Source organism: Aspergillus puulaauensis, chromosome 1 (assembly GCF_016861865.1).
Source record: "Aspergillus puulaauensis MK2 DNA, chromosome 1, nearly complete sequence".
NCBI lineage: Eukaryota > Fungi > Ascomycota > Eurotiomycetes > Eurotiales > Aspergillaceae > Aspergillus > Aspergillus puulaauensis.
This window is the reverse complement of record NC_054857.1, coordinates 235,985-260,839: the sequence shown is the minus strand read 5'-3', so window position 1 is coordinate 260,839 and position 24,855 is coordinate 235,985. Positions and strand designations below refer to the sequence as shown.

Here is a 24,855-nt window from a genome sequence, read left to right as displayed (position 1 = left end):
TCTTGAACAGATGCAAAATACATTGCAAACAACTCCATCCAGTGCAACAGGTGCGCAGTAGTACATACAAGGAAAGCAAACAGGAATATCAAATTGCAATACACCCCACGAGCCACCCCTTCAATCTTCCGTTGCTCTCTTATCAATATGCAGATCGCAGTACTCACCCTTCAAGCACAAAAAGCAAGGCCCTTCTTCGCGGTCCAGGCATCTCTGCAATTTCATATCCAACTGCGTTGTCACCCACATATCGTGTGGTAAGCTCGACGCGGCAGTGCGCATATCAGTAAAGGTCATCTTCTGATAATTCGGTGACCCGGGCATAAGACCTGCCTCCAACAGCGATTCGGTGTATCGGCCAATCTGCTGGGTGGCCTCCGCGTCGTCCAGGTGGTCGTACGTCGGGCGAAGAATGTATAAGATCTTCTCGCCTGCCTTGGCGAGGAGGCGGTCTTGACTCTTTTGGATCTCCTCTGGAAGAGGAAAAAATCTATCTTAGCACGGCGATACATCCAACAGGCAGCCGTAGCCAGATTGATATAGAGAAAGGGTAAATGGAAGAGAAACAAACTGTAGAAAGATTCCGGCATCGCCTCGCAGTTGCCGATAATACTAGCCCAGTCCCTGAAAAGAGGCCGAGCGCTCGTCGTCGAGATAAGCCGTTTCCCAATAACGCGGAATAGAGCCCCCATGTTCATTCGGTATGCAAAGACCAGCATCATCCAGAGATCGCTGTGGGGTCGGCTCTCGAGGTCACACCGTAGCCAGGTCTGGGCCGTGAGCGACACCCTGTCGCGGCATTTGTACTGGTCGATGAATTCAAGTAGAGGGTGTAAGAGGAAGGGCTGAGGTCCTGCTTTCACCAAATCCATTCCAGAGTACACCAAGTTGCAGAAGACATCGAAGGCCTCGGGATTAACGTCAGGAAGCGCGATAACTATCTTGCCGTTGGTGTCTTTCTCGTATACTGCGATTAGCTCAGGAGTGAGCATCTCGCCGATGCCGGACGAGACGCGCAACATGACGTCCGTGGAGACGTAGAAATGCCTATCGTGGCATACGATGTGGAGGTCGCCCTTGGGCTCGTACCAGGATATCTGCATGTTTTTGTAGAAATCTGGCAATGCGTCCATCTTCCCGGTTTTGATGAAGGCATCACAGTCCGCCGGAAGGTAAGGTGGCATTTATAGACAGGCCATGAGACTGCGTTTGCAAGAAAACAGACGTCTAGCTAAGCGAGATTCATTTCTATTGATACTGCTTTCGGTTGGCAAACTGGGGATAAAGAAGTTAGATCAGTTCACGGTTACTCCGGCTGTTCAGGGACGGAATGAGTATCGTTTGTAAGTCTGGATAGCAACGACCTTACAAATCAACCCTACGGATAATCATGGTACGAGATACATTTCCAAATAAATTTATCCAAATAGGAAACAACACGACAGTAACAAGATTCCAACTGATTCATCAAGCTTCTGGGTGCTTATCGCAAGGGCCCGGGGTCACGCATTGCAAACACAATCCCCTTGATACAGCCTGCTCCAACCTGGCAGCCACTCCACCTTGAATTAAAAGCTCAGAAAGCATGCAGAAGTCGAAGCACCTCCCGGTGGAGAATACGCCCACAGCAGGACGCAGTCGGCGAGCCCTCTCTATGATATCTAGAGGCCTCTTCCCCCGGAAGTCGATGGAATGAGGGAGAGGGTAGATGGCAAGTTGCCCAAGCTGGTGCAGATAGTCTCCAACACTGCACTCCCTGGGTGCGCAGGTACAATCAATGACGATGTCCTGCGGGGTCATAAGGATCGTGCTGATGGTGGTCAAATACGACTTGGACAAGGCATCAAGCTTGTCTGGCAGTGCACTGAATTAGTATGGAAACCCAAGTAAATTGAAAAAGGCCCAGGCCACAAACCTTTGATCTCTTCGACAGGTACAAATAGCTCTATATCCTCTCCTGCGAAGCAACAGCTCGTCACCTGGCCTGGTACTTTGCCTGGTAGTCTGACTGCTAGTCGCCGTGAGAGCTCACCGAAGAGGGCTTCAGATTTCAGGACATAGGCGTATTGCAACAACATCCACCAATCGTCCATCAAGGAAGTATTATGTAGCACGCGGTAAATGAGGATTTCTCCGTAGTTCCTCAGCAAGGGAGCACAGTCATACTTGTCGGCAAACACCGCCAGACGGTGAATATAGTTAATGTCGAGCTCCCGCGGTACGCCAAGTATCTGGTCGTGTGCTGTGCGAACGAAAATGCGAACCATATCTGGGTCATCCCCTGGAAGCTCGATCGTAACGGGACTATTGGGCCCTGCTTTTTGAATGGCCTGGCCTTCCCTCCAATGGTGACGAAAAATCGCACGGAAGACTGGTGATGCGTCTGCAATGACTTCTGAGCAGACCTGGAAGGAAGCCTTCTTGGATTTGAGGATGACATTACCGCCGGGCTTACTGATCTGCGGTACCATTTTGTTCTAGGGGAGATCAAGGACTGATGACTGGGAGGTGGATATGGTAGATGAAACAAGAGCAGTGAGATGAGAATTTGAAGAAGAATTGTTTTGCTGGGAGCTCATGTCCCAGCACCTTCAAAAGAGGCTAGGATAAAATCAAAAAGGGAAGCTGCTTGAACAATTCTCTTTTTCTCAGTAGTGGAACTAAAGTGTGCGTAGATATGGGGCATTCCTTGGATAAAATCACTGAAGCGTGTAATCTAGGGCTGGTGGAGTGCTTTCATAGTACTGGGTTAATAGAGAATCTATTGAAGGTTCCTCTTCATGTATTTAGGGCTAAATCAGTTCAAATACTACCTCTCCGTGCACTGGCTCTTTGAAACTCAACAAAAGCTAATTATAAGAAGTGTCTCTGTCGTCTGATGGCGATAACTACAATATTAAAGGCTTCATCAAGAGAGATATTCCACGTTGTATTCTGGCTCCTTTGGTGGCCATTATGGCAGCCGCTCACGGACTAACGTTGGAGCAGATCCAACCACAAAGTCCATGATTATTTGGGAGGGGCTATAAAATGACATAAATCCTTAGTAAATGCGAAACTATCTTCAAAACCTTTGTCCTGGCGACTGCATTTAAATCTCCATATCTCCTGTGCTGTCATGAACCGCCATGTTGACAACCAACTAAGCCATCCCAAGAATATCAGTGGTCCTCCGACATCCTGCTCAAGCAATCCTCCAATTTCTCCAACAGGTGCCCTCTCTGTTCTAACCAAATGTATGTACTGCAGCAGCCGCTGGCGTGAGCAGGATACCAAGCAATAGGCAGCTGTCGTGCTTGGCCGCGTACTTCGGAGTATGTTTTTGACTGAAAGGATGTAGTCCCTGGTAGAATACCCAGTCTGCGTAAGGACTGCATATACGAGCCGATGAAAACCTGGGCCTGCTGGCAGTCCGATTCCGCGAGTAATGCGGGCATGTCCAGAACGGCTTCCAGGGTCACGAAACGAAGTCTTGTCTGATGTTTGTCTAGTGCATCTAGAGCGAGTTTGTTTATTAGCAATGGTTTTTTTTTTTTTTTTTTTTTTTTTTGCTTCCAAGGGAAAAATGCTGGTGATGGTTGCACAGTTAGTTGCACATACCTAGGGTGTCCTCCGGCACAGAACTGTTGTTGTTAGCGGCGAAAGCCCACGAGTGGAATGGCCCCGCATGCGAGGTAACCAGCTGTCGAAAGATTTGGATGTAGTCTTTTTCAATATTCATAGTGCATGCGAAGCGAAGTGCTTTCCAAAGATCCTCTCCGGATAAGCCCTCCCAATTCCTCTGCAGCCATTGCTGGGCGTGAGCCGTTATCGCGGAATGACATTTATACTTGTCGACGAAATTAGCGAGGCTCAGCACATCATCACCATTGATCACTGTTGGGACATCGTCGGAGAGGTGGTGGGCAATATTAAGGAATATGCGAACAGTCCTTGGGTTTTCTGAGGCAAGGAGCTGGATACTGGCGCGGCTGAGCTGGGGCGCAGCGAGTGAAACAGACTTGGAGGAAACGAGGAATTCGGTATCGCCGCATCTGAGGGTGTAGTCTCCTTCAGGGTCCAGTACATCTAGCGTCATGTTGTTGTGATGGAGATATTAGGTAGAAAACGAACTGGGCTGTGGAAGTAGAAAGGTAGAAACAGAAAGGTATGAAGCAGTAAATGAGAGACAGGTAGAATGCAGACGTAGAATGGGAAGGTAGAATGGAAAGATAAGAAGCAGTAAATGAGGAAATTGGGGAAATATAAAAGGCTGTTCAAAGCTGAGCAAACGACCAGGTTTCCCGGTGCTGTTCGCTTTATAGATCATATTTTATATCTACTGAAGCTGCCAAAGAATCCACAAACTTTCATTTTGCATATTGGTGTTAAACACTCGCTCTCATAACAGGTATTCGCTTTCATAACTTCGATGCAATGGCCATTCCCTGTCTAAGTCCTTCGATGCCGTTCGCAGGGCAGATGGTTTACACACCGCCGACACAATTTCAATTTATCGTCAGCAATGCATCCTGCTACCCTCTCCGTTAAATAGGCAGATTGTTCAAGTGGCCCGCGATTGCATATGTCACAGTTGCCCTGCGCAGTACACTCTCCTGGCGGATAGTAAGTGGCCGGCGGGAATTTAGCGACGATCTGGCATATCTGGTGATGAGATTTCGTCTTGAAACCTTCTGTCCCCGGCATGATGTCTAACCTCACCAGTGTCATGAAATAGGTGCGGGCAAATTTCTGGGCCGCGCCATGGCCACATTTGTTCAGCTTCCCAAGCAGGGCCATAAGCGCGATCTCGGTTCGGAGAGCTAGCTTTTTTCTGTTGGACTCGAGTTCGTCTATTTGAATCATTTATTAGCACCAAGATCGGATGAGAAAGTAGTGTTTCTAGATCCATACTCAAAAAACTCTCCGCAAGCCAGTAATTCAAGTTGTCGGATTCTGTCTCGGATTTCTTGAACTCCTCCGCGTTTCGGCAAACAAGGCTCTGTGATATATCGGAATACATATCATCCAGTTCAAAAAGGTCTGCGCATAAAAGGAACCCCGCTATTTCGTTCAGTGAGGTACGTTTCTGCATGGCCCTGTAGAGCCAAGCTCGACCATAGCCGCCCAGTATCGATACACATCCGGCTTGGGAGGCGATTAGCCCAACCCCATGCAGTTCCCTGGGGCCCAAATCGAGGGGGACTGAGTGAGACTTGTGGTGAATGATATTCAAAAAGATTCGAGTGGACGTTGCGTCATGGTAGAACGTAAAAGATGTATCATCGGGTGGCGCTGCTCGTTCCACAAGTACTTGTGCGCCGGCTGCCGTAATGGCATCTTCTGAGACCTGGAATACGGCATCCTTGCACTCAACCTCCCAGTCTCCATCGCTGATGATTTCCACTTTACGATCATTGTCCCCATCACTCATCAATTTCTCCTTATGCTCTTTGCCCTTCATCACAGTGGTGAATGTTGATGTCCTGGGTGGAGTGGGATGGGATTGTGTCGTGAAATCGGTAATTAGTAGGGGGGAAAGAGAGCAGAGAGCACAGGTAGATTTGATAGTCAAAACGGATGATCAGAGAGACGATAGTAGAGAGACGATAGTAGAGCGATAGAATGAGGGAGGAAGAGAAAAAGTAAAAAGCTAAGAAGGTCAAAATACGGAGAAATATAGAAAAGGGTTGCGATGGACAAGAGACGGCAATCACTCTCACGCTTTCTCTCCGTTTGCTTCATTGTCATAATCACTGGCATCTCACTTTTTACACTTCATGGGCATGCACCAGATAATGTTACATCCATAATAAGATCTCGCTAAACACCTATCACATCAAATTCTAGCCTTGTTTTGATGTCACCGCAGCCTGACTAACCTGTCCCTGAAGCATAGGGGGAGAACCACCAGAACACCCTAAAATTTGTTGCATCATGTTTTCCCCCTTCACCTCAGCCATGAAACTATACCCACGTATTCCGTTCAGCTTTGACCAGACCGACCAAGGAGCGCACAGGACAAGCAAAGTCGGGGAGGCCGGGAAAACACTAGCGAAGCCAGCTTAGGAGCCTTGCTTTCCGCCCGCGGGGTCACGTCGTGGTGGTATACTCTCTTTCTTGAAAAAGCCGCTATCGCTCGGTCCACTGGGAGGGGCTAAAAGGCGTCCCATCTGGTTCCCCTCCCTTACTTCCGCCATAAACGAAAACCCACGGATCCCGTTGAGTTTGGACCATGTTGACCAGGGGCTGCATAAAATGAGCAAAGTCGACGCAGTCGGGTATACCCCTTCAAGGGTAATGCTGGAATTCTCCGGTAGCGTTCGAATCCAGTTGACGAAACTTCTGAGGGTAGTTGCGGTCAAATTGTCGGCTATATGCACTCCAAATACTACCCTCAATGCGGACGGGAGGCGTTGAGGATCTACAGCGACAAGGCCGGAGAAGGGGATGCATATGGAAACTGCACCGAGTCTAAGACCATGCGATGGCTTCTTAACAGCATTTGGTCGGTCTCTCAGTGTTGCGACGACGTCGGCGATCTCAACATACCGATGCCCGTCACGTTCTCGACGCTTGACTTCCCCTGCCAATTTTGCTGTAATGGTGTTCCGAGGAGATGAGAAAGCTTCTGGCTGATTTTCGTCTGTGGCAGCGATCACCTCGACGATGCGTTGTTTGGGCTGAGGGGCACGACGTGCGATAAAAGAATAACAACAATCGAAAATAAATAGAACATCAACTTTATCTTCATCTCCAAGGCCGTAGCCCTTGCTCGGTATCACAGTTGATATTAGGAAAGCCATTGCGCAAAAAGCATTACCCCGGGTCCGTTCAACAAGCAGTAGGCTGTTATTATCTTGGGCACCACGCCCAGCATAATGCACGACGACAATGGCACGACCGTTGGTTTGTTTGGCGGCGACAAGAATTTGTTCCAATTCAGTTCGTGCTGTCAGCCCCGGTTTCAAGTCGTCTGCTGCAATGACAACTTCTCTGGGTTCGGCAAGTCTAAGGGTTGTCAACAGTGATCTGAAATGGCCCACGTCCTGATGGGCTAGCGTGTCATCCCGCTCCCAACGGATAGAGAGGGGATATGAGTCGGTGTATTGCGTGCTTCGTTGAAGCACGGCGTCTTGGATGGTACGACGAAATTGGTCAGTGGTTATCCTTTCGCCCATTGTCGAGGTTTGATTGATATGATCGGGTTCAGAAACATGGTTTTACGAATGTAAACGAAATATGAGTCTTGAGGAGTAGGTGTGTGGAAGAGAGGATATAACCAAGAAGACACGGGATTGAAGAGATGTCAAGGAGATAGATGTCTTGGTGGTGGAGATGTGTTATGGAAGAAGAATTAAGAGGCAAAAAATAGAAAAAGAAAAGGCCACACAGTCACAGGCAGAAATTGCATTGAAGAGAGAGATTTCTTCACTTCACAAACACCAACACCACCATCAGCCCATGGTCAGACCATGGTCAGACCACCATTCACCCCTTCGATGACCTCCAGCGACCATGGCCAGAATCACAATCTCAATGACTCCTTCATCCTGCCCAACCTTCACCAAATCTATCATCCCTCAGCCGTCTCCTCTCCCAGTCCATGCTCTAATGACCATGGACGAAGCGCAGCATCTTCATCCACATACATCTTCTAGCGACGAACCTTGCCCTGAGATCTTTTCCATCGATGAGAGTTTTATCCGGGCTGAATCGGTACTGTGGAACGCGTCTAGAATGCAAGGCACAAGGTACACACTTTGCTTCCCAGCTGCGTCACCCGCGATGAATACACTTTCGCCCTTTCCGTCCAGTCTCGATGAAGGATGAAGATATTCAGGTACAATCTCATGGAAAGGCACGGCGCAGTCAGCTGTCAAAATACCGATGAAGTCTAGCCTGTGAAGTGATCCCCAATTCCCCATCCTATGACGCTGGGCAGTGGCCCCATGTGCGGGGAGGGCGCTGATGATAGGCTGATGGCAGCAGGGGTCCGAATATCGCGTATATAAGAGGCCCGCCCGCCCGCATTTCTTGCCCGACAGCCTGTGCAATCAACCTCTGTCCCTCTCTCTCATGCTCTCCGACTACTCAATCTTTACATTTACAGCAACGATAAACTATAGAAAGCGAAATGTCCAGATAATCACATATTCGATTCATTACCACGACTAAAATGCTCTACTTATTTATATACGTCTAAATTGCGTAAGACGACGCAAACCCAAAAGCGACAAGCAGCAGCAACAAACACAAACAACAAAACAACCCATGCGACAGTTGATGCGAAAACCCAAGCAACAATCCCAGTGCAACAATTTACGTCTGTCTAGATCGGCTCGTCTCGCGGCTCAATCAGGATCTCGTTCATCGCGACATGCTCAGGCTGCCGCAGAGCGTAGACAATCGCGTTGGCCACGTCCTCCGGAACCAGGATCTGGGCCCCTGATGCCCCGCCGTACTTCTTGACGGCCTCTGTGTCGGTCGACATGTCCAAGAGGTCGGTGTTTGTGTTTCCGGGCTGCACGGCTGTCACGCGCAGACCTTGACCGGCGGTCTCAAGACGCAGTGCTTGCAGGGACGCCTCGACGAAAAACTTGCTGGCTGAGTAGACTCCCAGGCCGGGGAAGACCTTGCGACCGGCGTCTGATGAGATGGCGACGACGTGTCCACGCCCGCGCGACAACATACCCGGTACTGTAGATGCCAGAGAGTTGAGAATACCCTTGCAGTTCACGTCGACCGTACGCTCCCACTCGTCCATCTGGGTGTTGGCCATCATTGTGAAGTACATAACACCAGCGCAAGCGACCAGGATGTCCACCGGACCGAGCTCGTCGCTCGCGGTCTTCACGAGGGCCTCCACCTGCTTCTTGTCTGTAACGTCTGTTTTACAAATTGCGACCTTGCCGCCGAGGCCAGAGATCTTGGCCTTTAGTGATTCCAGTGCGTCAAGGCGCCGAGCACCGAGCGCGACATGGGCGCCTTCTCTAGCCAGAGCAGTAGCGACCGCAGCTCCAATTCCAGACGAAGCACCGGTGACAACGGCCACCTTGCCGCTCAAAGCACCGCGAGAGATAGGGCTTGGCGGTCCCTGGCGAGTTGGGGGCTTCCTCAGCCACCCTCGAGCAAACCAGTGGCGAGTATACGTCTCGAGCAGGAAGCGGTCGACCTTTGGTCGCTCGACCTCTCGGCGAATAGGACGGGTAACAGCGTTATCCAGCACGACGATGCCGCGCAGGAACTCGATCGATGGCATACCGCTGCGAAGGATATCGACTGTGAAGCCACCATCACCACCCTTGACCTCACCGCGCTTGCTGGTCCAAAGTGCCACCCACTCGTCCCAAGGAAGGGGGTCGGTCGCATATCCGAGCAGCTTCAGGTTCTCAAAAAGTGACTGCGTGTTGACTGGGTCTGGGTCACCCACATGGAAAACAGTTTGTTCGACTGATGACTGGTTTGCGAGGTGAACGATGGCCTTGCTAACAAAGTCAACAGGGGTCATTTCCGCGCGCCAGCCCTCCACGTCGGGATACTTCCCGAGCTTGATGGACTCGACGATCAGCGCGGACAGCAGATCCCAGGCGTTCGCGGCACCCGATTGACTGTGGCCACTGATCGTACCGGCACGGTGGACTCTCACTGGCAGACCCCGACGACCGGCTTCAAGGACGAGCTGTTCTGCGACCCACTTGGTCTGCCCGTACCCATCCAGCAGCTTGGTTGGCACATCATCCACGTCCAGCATTGTGTCTTCGGGCCAACCCTTCTCTCCAGATGGCGGTAGAACACCATTGGTTGAGACGTACTGGACGGTTGCACCACCCTGGGCTGCCAGGCGAAGGACTTCACGAGTACCGCCTACGTTGGCTGCCCGCAGCGCGGCATAAGGATAGACAAGGTTGACTGAGGCGGCGGAGTGTACGATAACATCGACCCGCTGGGCAAGCTCTTCGAATGCATCAGGGGCGAGACCGAACCGCGATCGAGAAAGGTTACCCGGGAGAATCTGGACACGCTCCATGATTGAGTCGTGCCAGATTCCCAGGTCAAGGAGGTTGCGACGAATTCGGGCAACACCGCCAGGTTGGTCATCGTCCTCAGGCTCGGTGAATCTTACAAGACAGATGATGTGCGCACTGGTGCTTTCAACGAGATCCTTCAGGAGGAAGGCTCCAAGGAAACCCGTCACACCGGTCAGCAGCACTGTCTTTGCATCGGTAAGCGAACAGATCTTTGCATCTGTCGGTCGAATACTTTCGTCGAGCGTGGCATCGGCGCGCAACACCGCAGGCAGATCCGCCTGTACAGCGGCTGCGTGGCCGTCTCGGACACCACGGACGGTTTCCACATGGCCAGCCAGGGTCGAGTTCTCTGCCAACCGCGCAATGGGAACGCGGAATCCGAACTTCCGAGACAGTCTGGAGGACAGATCGGCGATAGAAAGCGAGTGACCACCAAGGTCAAAGAAGTTATCTTCGGCCTGCAGTTGCGCCTTGGGAACCTTCAATGCGACCGCCCAAACCGCCGCAATATCGTCAAGGCCGATAGGATCCTCCTTCTTTCCATTTCCATTGACAGCGACCTCCGTTGGTGGGGGCGGGAGACGCTTGAGATCGACCTTTCCAGAGACCTCGTGTGTTGGGAGCTCGTCTACTTGTACCCACAGGGCTGGGATCATGTAATGTGCGAGGAACTGTGTAAGGGCTCTACGAGCACCTGGGCTGTGTCCCGACGGGTTGATTTCAACAACCGGGCGTTGTTCACTAGACTCTTTGTCGGCGACAATGTATGCCACCAATTGTTTTTCCACGCCCTCACCGTGAGGGATCACGGCGCATTGGCGGACGGCCAGATGTTTAACGATGTCGTTCTCGACCTTTCCGGGCACAACTGAGTACCCGCGGAGTTTGATCATAGCACCCACGCGACCGGTGATTTCGAGAAGGCCAGAGGGCAGCATGCGCGCCTGATCTCCGGTTCGGTACATAAGGTCACCAGGGATCCCCGAGAAAGGGTTGGGAATGAAAGTCTTGGCCGTTGTCTCCGGTCGGTTGATGTATCCCCTCGCAAGCATGGGTCCGCCGACACAGAGCTCGCCACAGGTACCGTCTTTTATCTTTTCGCCCTGCTCGTTCACAATGTAGGTGTGTTTCGGGTCCAGCGGCGGGCCGACCGGGCAGTACTGGGCTTCGTCATCCAAGATTGTGCGGATGTCACCGCACGCAATTTCATGTGTTTCGCAAGCGCTGTAGCAGTTGAGCAGGCGGGTGTTTGGCAGTGCTTTGATGGCTCGTCGGGCCAAGTCTGTGGTGACGACCTCACCGTTGAGCCACAGCGTACGCAGCTCAGGCAACCGAGTGCCGATATGCGGGTGTCGGGAGAGAATGGTAGCAAGGAGAGTCGGGGTCATGAGAGTTTCGCTAATACGCTTCGATGCAAGAAGGTCCACCAGCGCGGCGGGATCGTAGCTGTGGTCGTCAGGGACAGCGACGACTGCAGCTCCACGCAGCAGGGGACGAATAATTTCCCAAATGAAAAAGACGTTGCAGGCCACGCGATCACCGGGATGGAGGTCCTGCACGCCGAAACGCAGATTGTATGAGAGAACTGGAGCCCGGTGTGGGTTTGCAATGCCCTTTGGTTTCCCGGTTGTGCCAGAGGAATACGAAACAAAGGCCAGTCTATCCAGGTCGTCGCTGGCAGGCAGCGGTGCCAGCTCGGTAGTGTGGCCATTGGCGTCGGCAGCGGACTCATCAAGCGTGATGACGGGGACATTGCCCTTGATTTTGCCGGTCTCTGCCCGGTGGGTGACTACCACTGCAGGAGTCGCGTCTTCAAGCACATCCGCCAACAGGTCTGGAGGGTAAGCCAGCTCCAGCACGAGGAATGCTCCGCCGGCACGCAAGGCGGCCAGACAGGCAATGACATAATGTGCACTGCGGGGGAGCAGCACGCCAACCAAGCTATCCCGGCTGACGCCATAGCGACGCAGACGCTGCGACAGATCCTCCACTTCCTTGTCTAGCTCAGCATATGTGTATGAGGACTTGTCGTCCTCCAAGGCAAGGGCGTCAGGGGTCGCCTTGGCTTGCTGCGTGAAGAGAGCGGCGAGGTCTTTCGTGGTATCAAGGATCGCCATGTTCGATTAGCAATGGTCCAGCGACCGATTGAGGAGAGAAAAAAAAGTGAAGTTCAACGAAGGCCTCGCACGACAAGCAGGACGGGCAGCTCTCTTATACGGTCAACGGGGGCGGGGGGTGGAATGTGTGGGGGATGGCGAGGGCTCCGGAGGCCTCTCGGTGGTCGCAGAAAGTAACCTGCGAGAAAAGCAAAGAAAGAAGAGGGGAATTGGAGCAGGGAAAGAGATGCAGAGGAGACAAGTGACAAGAGACAAGTTGACAGAAGGCAGATAGCTTCAGTGTTATCGCCAGTGGGGGTTCACATGCTTTTTTTTTTCTCGTTTCGCCCTCTACTAACTGCTTCCAACCTAGTTCCAGCCTGGCTCTTGGGGCTGTTTCTCCAGCCAAATCAGGGCAGCCAGGGACACGGCTCTCCAACTGCCCGTTCAATTGCTGCGGCTGCCCTTCCAGGACTTCGCCCTCCCAAGGTTCTTGTCCCGAGTGATGAGATCATGGCGGGTGGCAGTTCCTGAGATTGGCTGTGCAGCACAGACAGTCCAAGATGTATGGGGTTCGCGGTCCACCCCCACCGCAGGTCCTTCATCCACTTCACCGTTTTTGCTTCTTTGATCCCACAGTGCGCTCGTCTAACTTTTTACATGGCGAATTCACCCCAGAAAATGTCGCCACCACGCAGCCCAACAGCTGCAGTTTTTCAGGGTCCTGAACCCTGCATCAGATCTTCCTACGCTCAAGTTTTCACTTTTCGGATGTAAATTTGTGTTCCGGCTCTGCCCGACCGCCCTAAGACAGCTCCAGCTTTCAGGGACTCGCTGCGGCCCTGTCATTCTAGAATCCGCACCGAACGGAGTGGTGGGGTCGATCCCGCCTAATCTGGAAGAAGTCGCCCGCGATTGGTCCCAACAGATCCGGATTGGGTTGCGTCTGGTGGATCTGCTCCCGAGCCTCACGCTTCATTGGCCATCTCCCGATGCTCTCCGATCACCTGACCGGCCCAGGCCTTGGGTTTCTGCCCCAGGCACCAATTTGACCATCCTGGTCCTGTGCGAATAGCTTCAATTTGGCCCGTTTAATCCTTGTCGCCACATTCTCCATCCACGTCAGCGAGTGGGATGGATTCCCGCCACTCATGATAAAAGTCAAGGCAACCACCTCGGAAATCGCGCATCAGGTGTGCAACTGACTGCGATATCGCTGACAAGATCCGCAGCTTCACGGTGGCCGATTCGTTATTACCCCGTTCGAAGGACCATGTGTTTTCGTTGACGAGTTTTTATCCGTGATTAGGAGAGACTACCCCGCGGCCTACGCTCTCGGCACTGAGCGAGCTCCTACGATATGGACGTTGTACGACTCAAATTTGAACCAACTCATTGGCATTCTGGTCGACTGCTATTACATACATGATTACGCCCCGTCCGAGATCAACTGTTCACCTCGTGAATTAGATTCCATTACGGCCCAAGAAGTCCAAAATGAGTGATCCGATCTCCTCAGTCTCGGTCTCAACAGCAAAGTGTCCGGCATCCAAAAGACGCACCTCTGCCTTGGGCAAGTCTCTTTTGAACGCTTCCGCACCAGGTGCAACAAAGATCTGATCGTTCTTGCCCCAAACAGCGAGCACTGGCACGTTAGACTGCCGGAAGTATTCCTGGAACTTGGGGTACAGCGGCAGATTGTTCCTATAATCCCAGAACAGATCGATCTGGGCATCCGCGTTACCAGGACGCTGCAGCAGCGCATAGTCAAGGTGATACGACTCCGGCGCAATCACCCTGCTGCTCTGTGTTCCCTCTTCATACTGCCACTTGGTCGCTTCGAAACTGAGCAGGGCCGGTACAAGCTTAGCTCGGATCTTGGGGTCGTTGTTGTTCTTCCACAGCTCGCGGATTGGGTCCCAGAACGCTCCTAGCCCTTCGTCGTACGCGTTGCCATTCTGGGAGATGATGGCTTGCACAGCGTCTGGACGTTGCAGGGCGAGCCGGAGGCCGGTTGGAGCGCCGTAGTCAAAGATGTAAACGGAGAAGCGCGTGACCGAAAGCTTATCCAGGAACTCCGAGACCACTGCTGCGAGATTGTCGAAGGTATACTTGAAGCCCTCTGGGATGGTGGTGAATCCGAATCCTGGGAGGTCTGGGGCGAGCACGCGGTACTTCTTCGCCAGGATGGGGATCAAGTTGCGGTATTGGTGAGAGGACGACGGGAAGCCGTGGAGGAGGAGAATCACTGGGGCGGATTCCGGGCCGGCCTGTCTGTAGAAGACCTTGGCCTTGGTGGTTGGAAGGTCCTGGTTGAGTAGCTGGACACGCGACATTTGGCTTGTAGTGGAATCCTTGTAGTAGGTAAGGTAAGTCTGCGTAGAAGTGCTGGTATACCGAACAATGGTGTAATGTCTGTCAGACACCGCAGCTATATATACGCTGAGCATGCAAACACCGTAGTCAGTCTGCAATGACCATCATGGCTGTTTGCAGCGAATGCATACGCCGTTCCCACGGTGTTGAAGTGGTGTGATTCTATAGTTGCTGGGCTATCGTTGTTTGACTGCGAGACAAACTCCGCGATTTCTAACGCCCATGACGTCATCATTCATATTCATTGTCTTTGCCGGTGGGATAAAGCTGCAGCTCTAAGCAGCAGTTTCTCGGTGATTGCTCTCGTTGCACGGGATTTGAATTGAAACTCAATGATTAAGATATCCTGTTCCTCTATTACGTGTTTGTTCTGGTGACCATACTTGGTCTTGGCAAGTTTGAAGGTTATATATTTTTATCCCACTAGGTCGATGTATTATATTCAGGAATGAGTAACGACCTAATGACGAAAAGAAACTAAGCTCGAAAATCGTGAAAGAGCTAAAGAAAAACATCGTTTGAAAATTGTCCATTCAAAAATTCCACATTCCAAGCAAAAGCGAGGGTCCAATGCTTTCACCCAGTTCATCCGATGGCCTGAAAGTCGCCGATTGTAGATCTGCTTAGCAACCACCATCAGCACACCGTAAGCCGACGAGACAAGGTACAATACAACATATATAAACAACAAGCCAACGAAAATACCTAAAAGTACCTACAAGAGTAACAAACAACGAATCCAATAAAAAAATAAAAATAAAAACCATGGCTCCAACCAGCAAAATCCTCGTCCTAGGCGCTGGCGAGCTGGGAACACCTGTGCTCCTCGCCCTCGCCCAACACCCGAATATCATCAAGAGCGGCAGCAATAATATATCGGTATCTGTCCTCCTCCGCCCATCAACAATTACCTCTCCAAGTCCCGAAAAGGCGAAAGAACTGCAGAGACTCCGCGATAACAATATCTCCTTCGTACCGGGCGATATCGCCTCAGATTCCACCCAAGCCTTGTCGTCTATTTTCAGACAATTCGACACGGTAATCAGCTGTACGGGTTTCGCTGCTGGACCGGGAACACAGCGTAAACTCACCCGTGCTGTCCTTGAGGCGGGGGTAGCAAGGTATATCCCCTGGCAATTCGGGGTCGATTATGACACTATCGGCCGTGGCTCGGGGCAGGATCTATTCGACGAACAACTGGACGTGCGCGATGCACTAAGAAGCCAGAGTTCCACGAAGTGGGCGATTATCTCGACGGGCATGTTTACGAGTTTTCTGTTCGAGCCTAGTTCTGGGATTGTGGATCTTGGGAACGGGGTTGTTACAGCGCTTGGGGGGTTGGGGAATCGGGTTACTGTTACTGCGCCGGATGATATTGGGAGGGTTACGGCGGAGGTTGTTCTTGGGGATTATGGGGAGGCCTTGCAGGATAAGCCTGTTTATGTTGCTGGGGATACATTGAGTTATGGCCGGTTGGCGGAGATTGTGGAGGGCGTTACGGGGAGAAAGGTTGAGAGGAGGGTGAGGACTGTTGAAGCTGCAAGGGGGGATTTGGTCAAGGACGCTGACAATGCGTTGTACAAGTATCAGATTGTGTTTGGAGAGGGAAAGGGCGTTGCGTGGGACGTGGAAGAGACATGGAATCACAAGCATGGAATTCGACTTCAAACGGCCGAGGAGTGGGCGAGAGAGAATCTGCTTTGATTCAAATCTAGAAGTAGGTCTAGAATACAAGTATAACAAACTATTCAGCACCCTTGATGATATCCGCAGCCTTCTCAGCAACAGCATAGACGGTGCTCTGTGTATGTGTCGACGGAACAACAGGGAAGACGGACGCATCGACAACGCGCACTCGCCCTCCAGATCCATACAGTCTGAGCTTATTATCGACACAGCCGCCATCCTCCAGCTTCAGCATCGCGCACGACCCACTCGGGTGCGAGAAACTCGGCTGTCCGGCTGTCCGAACCAGCTCCACGAGTTCCTTATCAGACAATCCCGGCTCAGGAGTCTGGACGACAGCCCCGATCGCCTTGTACGCGCGAGTCTGCGAGATGACATCGGCATTGAAGCGGAGAGACTGGACCAGGATTTGCAGATCCAGCGGGTTAGTGAAAGTGCGGTAGTCAACGAGGGGCATCTTATATGGGTCTGTCGATGCAGCGTGGACCGAACCACGGCTAAGCGGTTTCTGGAGACTCGCGACATTGCCGAACAGGTTCTCAGTTAGGGCTATTTTGCCCTCCGCTGTGGCCTTTAGGACTGCGGATTTGATCTTCTCGTAGCCGTGGATGATTGTGCTGTCTAGGCCGGCCCGGAGGTACTGCTCGGCTGGCTGAGAGGTGGCGTGGGTGATGGCTGCTGTTGAGACGTTGAGATGCTGTGCTGTTAAGAAGGCAAAGACGTTTCCTGTTGAGAAGGTCCAGGGGCCTGTTCGGTTTCGCTCGTAGAGCTGGCCCATTGCGGCGTCGTAGGTGGCGTTTGTGCTCAGGTATGATGGATCCTGGGTTGGATCGTCGAGGTTCGTCAGTTTCATTGCGCCGTAGAAGACTGGGTGGTCTTGAAAGTTCTCTCCCACACCTGGGACGTCAAGGACTTGCTCGATGCCCAGGGACTTGAGGACGGAGGAGGACCCTATGCCGGAGAGCTGCAGGATCTTGGGCGTGTGAAGGGCACCGGCGGCCAGGATTACTTCCTTTCGCGCTTGGACTTTGCTGCTCTTTGCGTCCCGAGGAGCGACCTTTACTGATGGGTTGTAGTCGGTGATATACTCCACGCTAGACAGGTCTGGGGTGAGGTTGGTGACGAGCGTCTCAGCTAGGACGTGGTAGTTGGGTCTGCTTTTAGCAATGTCATGGAAAGTTGTCCTTGCGTATGAGCGCTCTCTTGCCTCTGGATCTAGAGAGTTGGGGTTCCAGAATCCACCGATTGCGTTGGCGGTTCCGTCGAGTTGGATAGGAATATGCAGCTGGCGGAGAGCATCGATAAAGGCCTCTGCTGGAGTAAGTATTGAGCGTAGTGTAGTTGTCAGATCACTTACTGCCAGTTGTAGAGATCCATGGGGGATAAGACGACTGGACAGGGCCTGAAGTTCCGTGGGCGTCCAGGTCGAATGTAATCCCGAGCTCCTTTTGCTGGGCTTCGGTGGGAGGGGTGAACGTTTCACTCTGGACGGTGTTAATGCTGTTCTCTATACAGAGTCTGGCAACCTACCTTCTTGAAGTACGGCAAGAGCCCTTCCCAGCTCCAAGCATCGTCCTCAATAAGCTCTGCCCAGAGGTCATAATCACCCGGAGAGCCTCGATCAAAAGCCATGCCGTTGATGGCGCTTCCTCCACCGAGAACTCTGGCAGATGCAACTGATGCAGTGCGGTTATCGAGTGCAGGAATTGGCAGCGAAGTGATGGGCCAGCTGTAGTTCGTTCGAGCTATCGAGGCAAATCGGGGATACTGCACGACGTGGGAGTAATTGTCACTGGAGGTCAGCTTTGAACTAGCAGTGATAGACGAGAAATTACATTTTGCCGGCTTCAATCACCAACACGGTAGCTGTACTCGTTAGCCCTCAGTAATACTCGACAATGAGGAGACATACTATCAGGATCTTCAGAGAGACGATTCGCGACAACCAGGCCGCCGACACCGCCGCCAACAACAACATAATCGTACGAGGGAAGTAAATCTGTCTCTCGTGCGATGATTGTTCCAAATGAAGGGACACCTGCCGCACTTCCAGAGCAACTGAAGGCGAGCGCGACAAACACGGGCAAGAAAGTGGGCTTCATGATGTGCTACGATCTGTCAGATCAGTCTCCACGGACATGAGACTGGAGGGAGATCGGGGAGGGCCATTTTAAATATCCCAAAGTGCTTAATCAAATGCAGTCGCCATAACTCGACCGGGCGACTTAGTGGTTTCAGTCGTGATTTAGGGCTGTCGGCGTATTCTCGGTTTATTATGCATCATGCAGGCCGGGAATGCCTTCATCAAATCTCACCAATCAGACAAGTCTCTGTAAATATCCTTGTCTGTGAGAGATCGAAACAGAGCGTGCTCCGAGTCCAATTACCTAACGACGCGCCTTGGCTGCTTAGATTCTATCGCCATTCCTGACGATCTTTTCTCATCGCCGTGTTCTGTCTAAATGCCATGTTCCCTTATGTCTTGGTGTTTATTATTCAGACTATAGAAGATATATACGCTTGCGCACCACATTAAAAGTCTAATATACAACGGCACGTATGCAAACGTGCAAGATTAAAGATAGACATAGCAAAAAGGCCCACCCGTGGTATCAAGCAGCTCCCGAATCGTCCTATCCTTAGCCAGCACATGGAAATACTGCATATCATCCAGTGTCGCATTCACCGTATTCGGAATCCCAAATCCAGGAAGCACAGTCGGGCCCTGAACGACAAACGTACGATCGCGAGGCGCCAGATTCTGCCACGTCCAGAAGACTCGATCAATCGCCGCGTGGTGCAGGTAGAAGACAGGGTCACCGGGGGAAGCGAAAAAGTCGCCAGCAGGGTCACCGCTGATGGTATAGTGGCCGCCGCTGTGCACGCCGAGGTATTTATTGGGAAAGTCGCCCTGGAGACGGTTTTGGAAGGACGTGATATCCGTGCGCTCGAACAGATCCAGCACCTTGTCGATTGTTGTCCAGGACGCGGCATCGGGGTTGAGGTCGCGGCGCAGGCAGCGAGGGTTATATTCCAGGCCTGTTCCATTTTGTGGTTCCAGACCGGGGACTTTGAGAGTTACAAGGGTCGGTCCGAGGTTCACTTTGAAGCTGTCGGTATGTCAGTGAAGGCTCTTGATATCGCGAGGAAATACATACTCCTTGAACGGTCCAGACGTCACACAGCCACCGCCGTGACCAGGCTCCAGGAAGATATCGGGACCGGCTTCAGGCCCTTCGTGCGGGATATACGACCCATCGCCCGACATACTATACTCGGAACCGTCGAAGATGGGATTGCTGTGGGGATCATCGGCGTATTTCGGCCACGACCAGTACGGCTGGTAGCCCCTGTATCCGCACTCATTGCGCAGGGCTTGCTCGTAGGCCCAAGTGAAGTAGCGATGCCATGTCAAGAAGTTGCCCTAAGCAATCAGTACCAATCGCCGCACATATCAATTCCCAGACATACCGTTGTGTGGATCCAAGCCGTCTGATTAATATGAATAGCGGTAAAGTCATCGAAGCGAGTGCGTGCGCCAGGAGCAAAGGCAGGATCAACCTGGGATGGCGAGTCGATGAGGCATTGAACAGCCTCGATGTACTCTTTGCGCTCACCCTTGGTTAATGTACCCCTACACGATCGGTTAGAGAAGCCAAACAACGATAGGAACAGGGGCACCTACCATTCCCGACGGACAGCAGCGTTCAAGGGGGTACATGTGCTCTCGAAGTAACGGGGTTTTGTGGATTGGTAAAGCACCTGGTTCACCAGGGCCTTGCCTGCGAGGATATCCCACTCGTCGATGTCCAGGGAGGCCGTGGCATGGGGGACAGCAGCCAGAGCTGCCACCACGGCAGTGAGTGAGAAACGCATGTGGGGAGAGCTTTTCTGGGGAAGAAAACGAAACAAAGAAAGAAAGAGAAAGAGAAAATGCCGAGCGTGGGAGTGAAAAGAAAGCAGGGATCGTCGGGAGCTTTCTTATACGACTCCCAAGTCGGGAGGGGGATCGCTCAGGAGAAAGTTCCTTTTCTTACGAGAACACACTTCTCCAATTAACCATACCCGAGAAGCGAAGGTCTGGCCACACTGGCGCGGAGGAATTGATTGGTTTTGTTTAAGTGGCACTGGCTTAGACTACGTGGTTAGGGCATCGCCGGAGAACCGACAGATACAGCAAATGGGTGCGGCTTTTTGGCACGTTTCCTTGGCTGGAAGACAACAAATACGGCCAGTAGCGCAAGAGAGAATGCGACTACCTGAATCGCAGTGGGGGTTGGGCTACGATTTGCAGTGTGCCGCAGTCAACTTGCATATAAAGTTGGCAGGACGTCCGGTACGGTGGGTCAAATCATCTGGTTGTTGGGACAAAGAATCGATTTATCTCCACCAGCAGTCCCAGAGAGTGAGACTCAGAGACTCGCGAGATTGGCTTCTGCCTGTGGGCGCTTCCCGAAAGCCTAAAGAAACGAGGCTGCAGCATGCTTATATGATTATATCCCTTGTTGTGATAATGGGATTCACATTCTTTATACCAGAATGAAAGCAGGGAGAGCGGCCAAGCTGGAGGCTTGGAAACACAAAGAACGGACACGACCCGTAGGGAACGGACGGACAAGCCGTGTTTCAGTGATTGACAGGGTTCATTATTGAGTTAATCTGCGATCGCTTTCCTTCTGGGGCTTCCGACTGCCCGACACTGACAGGGATGCGGATCCTGGTCCACCCAGTCTTCCAGTCCCATTCAGGGCGGAATAATTATAGTAATGCACTATGGATAATGCTACCATAAGTCCCATAATGTCGCGGTGAATTGGCGGTATATTAGCGGTGGGATTACTTGTTCACCAAATATTAACCGTTTCCTCGCAAGCGAACCTGGTCTCCAGCTGGCGTTGGTCTTCCATGATCGGCCCAAACCCTGATTCGATTGGAGTCACTGCTAAGAGCCAATGGTGCCATGAAAGCTGGACAGCATCTCGAGTCAGGCACTGAGCAGTGGGAATGCCTGGTGCTGCGAATCAGGACGTCCAGCTCCACGGCAGCCAGCACAGCTGCACAGCTGCACAAGCCTTCGAGAATCTCGACCGTGGAATGCAGCGGACACTTAGCCCGGCCCTGTGGAGCCTTGTTGAATCAAGGTTTAACCGGCGCTGTTGGCGTCAGGATTTGGCCCCTGCGATGTTTCATCGTGACTGCGCCGGCCTCTCGCTGCTGCTGCTCCCTGCATGCTGCCTAGAAGGGCAACAGCTGTCCGGTCTGAAGGCGCTCGCTTGTGAGTGCAATATAAAGGGACCTGGTATTGTAGATTGCGGGATACAATTCTTTTCAGCCTGGTAAATTATGAATTTATCCTCTTGGAAGGCTTAGATCGTATCAGCACGATCCAGCGTAGCTTGCCATCGCCCAGAAATCTCGCAGACCCAGCAGTGTACGCTGTCCATCATTCGCCGTCTTGCCTGCAAATCCTCCAGACTCCAACAGGCTCAGCACTTTCCACTTTCGTCCGGGCTAGCCCTATGCCCCATGGATGGCTGCCTGCATCACAGCAACGCCACATGATGACAATTAGAATAACAAAAAGAGTGATAGTGATCGTAGTGTATTGGCTCTTCCACAATCCTAGATTCGGTCTTCCCGGGTTCATTCCGGCCCAGCCTTAAACCCATGTCGTGCGTGGCTTATACGTCCCGGAGGCACAACCGCACTCGGACAGGCTCATCTTCCTCCGGAGTTCACGTTTCACCTCTCCAGGGGTCCGGTCCAACTTCATGCAGGGCGCAGGATTCTTCAAGCGGGGGTGCATGTGGTCGTTTCGTTCTTCGGTTCAGACATCATCATCTCTCCGCCGTTTGTGTCTGATTTCCAACTTGACTCCCCTGTATAAACATCAATTGGCGTAGTATAAGCCTTCAGAGGACTAGGTGGAATCGCTGTGTCTTGCAGGCAAATAATGGATGGCTCGTACGTTCGAGACTTGATCGATAGACTTTGCACCATCTGGCCCCTAAACCATTCTAGAATAGTCAAACAAGTTATCAAATACAACCTTTCTATCCACTCGCATTCGCTAGAGCTCGGGAGAATTTGGATCGGACCTGATCTGCCTGGCGCCCCGTCCACCTTCTTCATTCAATAGTTCGACGATGAGCCAGGGTTCGATCGAAGGAGCCATCACTTGCATCTGATTGATATACCCCTCCTGGACTTCGTTTCCTTCCCCCTTCTGTCTATTCCTATCATCCATGTAGCCAAATGGCGACAACGCAAGTCTTTCCAGGCCTGGCAGCCAGACAAGAACCCGATCCTGACCCCTCGGATATCGACTTTTCCTCAAACGCCCCTCGTATTCTCGCCATCGTTGGTACGTTGACAGGACTCGCTGCGCTACTATTAGTCCTACGATGCTATGTCCGAATCTTTATCCTGCGCCGGTTCTACGTCGAAGACTGGATTATGGTTGTGGCTGCGGTACGTATTACATCTAAAAGCCCACATACTTTGTGCAAGACAGATACTTATTCCAGATTATCTCGTAGATGTGCTCCTTCGGCGTCCTCGCATGCTTCGTCGGCGAAAGTCACCACGGTCTGGGCCAGTACAATGCCGCCATCGCGGCCAACAATGACAATGAGACGCTGAGCAAGTGGTTCTGGCCGCATGCGATTCTGCTAGTGCTAGGGATTAGTCTGGTGAAGATATCCATTGGGTTCTTTCTGCTACGCTTCACGACACAGAAGAAGTTTTTGAAGCCGTTCATTATGGGATCTCTCGGTGGGTGGTCTCGCACTTGCTCTCCAGCAAACTGACTGGCTAATGAGCGATGCTGTAGTATTTCTTGTCTTGTTTACCATCGCCTGCATGTTGACACTTATCCTGCAGTGCATTCCCATCGAGGCAGCGTGGGATTTCAAAAAGCGTCTGGCCAAGGGGACAAAGTGCTACTCGGGTGAGACTTATCTCAAGATTGGGAAATTCAACAGCGGTATGTCCGATTCTGATACATTAAGCCTGTTGATATATTAAGCCTGTACTGACAGCTGTAGCAATCAATATCATCACAGACTTCATCTACGCCACGCTACCGGTGTTCATGTTCTACGATATCCAGGTCAACCGAAGAACGAAGGCTTCGCTCATGGGGATTCTCAGTCTGGGTTACTTGTGAGTACACTCAAGATACAGCAGACAAGCACCTAACATCGACCAGTGCCTGTGCCGCCGCGATCACAAAAGCTGTTCTCCAAAGCAGAGTCTACGAGGAGAAAAACATGTACCGGTGCGTTGCCCTAGTTTACCATAGTATCTCTACTAACAAACCCCAGCAATGCCGACTACCACATCTGGAACTCGTAAGCCCCCATCACCCACCATACAATAGCACGTCACTAACAAGAATCACCAGAGTCGAGCTCAACGTCGGCATAATCGCCGCCTGCTTCCCCACAATCAAGCCCCTGGTCAAGAGCATAATCGGCAGCACGAGGAGTCTAACAGGGTACGGCTCGCGAACACGCACACGCAAACGCACGGGCGACGCCTACTACGGCCCCAACAGCAACATCCACCACAACAGCCACGTTCTGGCCTCGCTGCACCGCAGCCGGATTGATCCCGAGGAGCAGAAATACCACGTCCACATCCATGGGAATCATGCGTCGCTCTCGGAGGGGTCCGAGGAGGGGAGCAGCCAGGAGAATCTGGCGTCTGGGGCGAGGGTGGCGTCGCCGAGGAGGATGCATACGGCTGGCAGGATTGTGCAGACTACGGAGGTGATTGTGCAGAGTGAGGATGGGAGTGACCATGGGGTTATGGCGATTGGGCCGAGGAGGACGGTGGAGGATCGTATATAGCGGTATCTCTTATTTCTTTATTTGTATATAGTTATACCTCGGAACAGCGATACCGCGTAAATGACAAGCAATAGATAAGTATCAATGTGTTTATTATTACTGCATTGTTATAGTGCAACTAGCCTGGGATGCTAAAGACCAAACCACCTGGAAACCTCTATCCCGAGAATAGGAGTCCCATATCAGACAGATTGCATTAGACTCCATCCCAGCCTGGCGGTTGGCTAATATGTCGGACCGACTGCGACGAATATGGCATTTTTTATTATTGCCTAGATGTTACGATAATATCGCAGGATGCACCAGGCTATGGAAAGTTTCCATAGTGTCGGTGGCCTTCCAGTAAGATCTCCCTCGGATCCATGGCCATTAGCCCGTTTCAAGTGAGATACAAGGGACTCCTGATTTCTCTGACATTTGATGGCCCGCTCTGTGGGGATACGCGATACGCATCGGAGATTGATGTGCTCAGCCTCTGTTGCTGGCGGCGTGTGGGATTTGGGAGACGAGGTCTGACTGTAGTAAGTCTTCCAACAGCTCGGCATAAGATGGGAGGCTGCCCGTGCGACTTTAACGAGCAAACAATGGTCAGGCTGACGATTGGAAACTTCCAATTGTGGTTCTCTAGCTCGTTGAATATGGCAGGGAAGCTTAATCTTCTTAAAGTCCTAAAACACTCATCAGTCACTAAGAAAAACAGAGCTTGCCAGAGTCGGAGGGTAATGGACTGGCTAAAGCTGTTTATAATACATTTACTCTGCTCACTACTCCGGCCTCGTGGAATCGGAATGGCTAAATATAGGGCTCGCGTACGACGCTGGACTCAGTCCGAAA

At 51.9% G+C, this 24,855-nt stretch overlaps 10 protein-coding genes across 10 annotated transcripts; 2 read left to right on the top strand and 8 right to left on the bottom strand.

Annotated features, from left to right (window-relative positions):
- Positions 1-120: 120 nt before the first annotated feature.
- On the bottom strand, positions 121-1,133 carry APUU_10118S (uncharacterized protein; the record flags this gene model as incomplete). Its single annotated transcript, XM_041695434.1, has 2 exons — positions 121-473; positions 572-1,133. 2 exons carry the CDS (start codon positions 1,131-1,133, stop codon positions 121-123), a joined length of 915 nt encoding a protein of 304 aa, XP_041549484.1.
- A 334-nt stretch (positions 1,134-1,467) lies between these two features.
- APUU_10117S (BTB/POZ domain-containing protein) lies at positions 1,468-2,471 on the bottom strand (the record flags this gene model as incomplete). The annotated part of the gene is made up of 2 exons (XM_041695323.1): positions 1,468-1,853; positions 1,916-2,471. The coding sequence occupies 2 exons, from the start codon at positions 2,469-2,471 to the stop codon at positions 1,468-1,470; spliced, it is 942 nt and encodes a 313-aa protein (XP_041549483.1).
- Positions 2,472-3,161: 690 nt separating this feature from the next.
- On the bottom strand, positions 3,162-4,078 carry APUU_10116S (uncharacterized protein; the record flags this gene model as incomplete). Its single annotated transcript, XM_041695212.1, has 2 exons — positions 3,162-3,496; positions 3,601-4,078. 2 exons carry the CDS (start codon positions 4,076-4,078, stop codon positions 3,162-3,164), a joined length of 813 nt encoding a protein of 270 aa, XP_041549482.1.
- Positions 4,079-4,526: 448 nt separating this feature from the next.
- APUU_10115S (uncharacterized protein) lies at positions 4,527-5,443 on the bottom strand (the record flags this gene model as incomplete). Its single annotated transcript, XM_041695101.1, has 3 exons — positions 4,527-4,635; positions 4,697-4,832; positions 4,894-5,443. The coding sequence occupies 3 exons, from the start codon at positions 5,441-5,443 to the stop codon at positions 4,527-4,529; spliced, it is 795 nt and encodes a 264-aa protein (XP_041549481.1).
- A 601-nt stretch (positions 5,444-6,044) lies between these two features.
- On the bottom strand, positions 6,045-7,160 carry APUU_10114S (uncharacterized protein; the record flags this gene model as incomplete). The annotated part of the gene is made up of 1 exon (XM_041694990.1): positions 6,045-7,160. The coding sequence occupies one exon, from the start codon at positions 7,158-7,160 to the stop codon at positions 6,045-6,047; it is 1,116 nt and encodes a 371-aa protein (XP_041549480.1).
- A 1,151-nt stretch (positions 7,161-8,311) lies between these two features.
- Positions 8,312-12,127, bottom strand: APUU_10113S (putative NRPS-like protein biosynthetic cluster; the record flags this gene model as incomplete). Its single annotated transcript, XM_041694879.1, has 1 exon — positions 8,312-12,127. The coding sequence occupies one exon, from the start codon at positions 12,125-12,127 to the stop codon at positions 8,312-8,314; it is 3,816 nt and encodes a 1,271-aa protein (XP_041549479.1).
- A 1,445-nt stretch (positions 12,128-13,572) lies between these two features.
- On the bottom strand, positions 13,573-14,556 carry APUU_10112S (alpha/beta fold hydrolase; the record flags this gene model as incomplete). The annotated part of the gene is made up of 1 exon (XM_041694768.1): positions 13,573-14,556. One exon carries the CDS (start codon positions 14,554-14,556, stop codon positions 13,573-13,575), a length of 984 nt encoding a protein of 327 aa, XP_041549478.1.
- Positions 14,557-15,247: 691 nt separating this feature from the next.
- Positions 15,248-16,186, top strand: APUU_10111A (aromatic alcohol reductase; the record flags this gene model as incomplete). The annotated part of the gene is made up of 1 exon (XM_041694657.1): positions 15,248-16,186. One exon carries the CDS (start codon positions 15,248-15,250, stop codon positions 16,184-16,186), a length of 939 nt encoding a protein of 312 aa, XP_041549477.1.
- A 2,557-nt stretch (positions 16,187-18,743) lies between these two features.
- On the bottom strand, positions 18,744-20,044 carry APUU_10110S (tyrosinase family protein; the record flags this gene model as incomplete). Its single annotated transcript, XM_041694546.1, has 4 exons — positions 18,744-19,278; positions 19,327-19,592; positions 19,640-19,802; positions 19,854-20,044. 4 exons carry the CDS (start codon positions 20,042-20,044, stop codon positions 18,744-18,746), a joined length of 1,155 nt encoding a protein of 384 aa, XP_041549476.1.
- Positions 20,045-22,423: 2,379 nt separating this feature from the next.
- On the top strand, positions 22,424-24,021 carry APUU_10109A (uncharacterized protein; the record flags this gene model as incomplete). The annotated part of the gene is made up of 7 exons (XM_041694434.1): positions 22,424-22,639; positions 22,708-22,942; positions 23,001-23,153; positions 23,215-23,332; positions 23,379-23,447; positions 23,494-23,520; positions 23,574-24,021. The coding sequence occupies 7 exons, from the start codon at positions 22,424-22,426 to the stop codon at positions 24,019-24,021; spliced, it is 1,266 nt and encodes a 421-aa protein (XP_041549475.1).
- Positions 24,022-24,855: the final 834 nt, after the last annotated feature.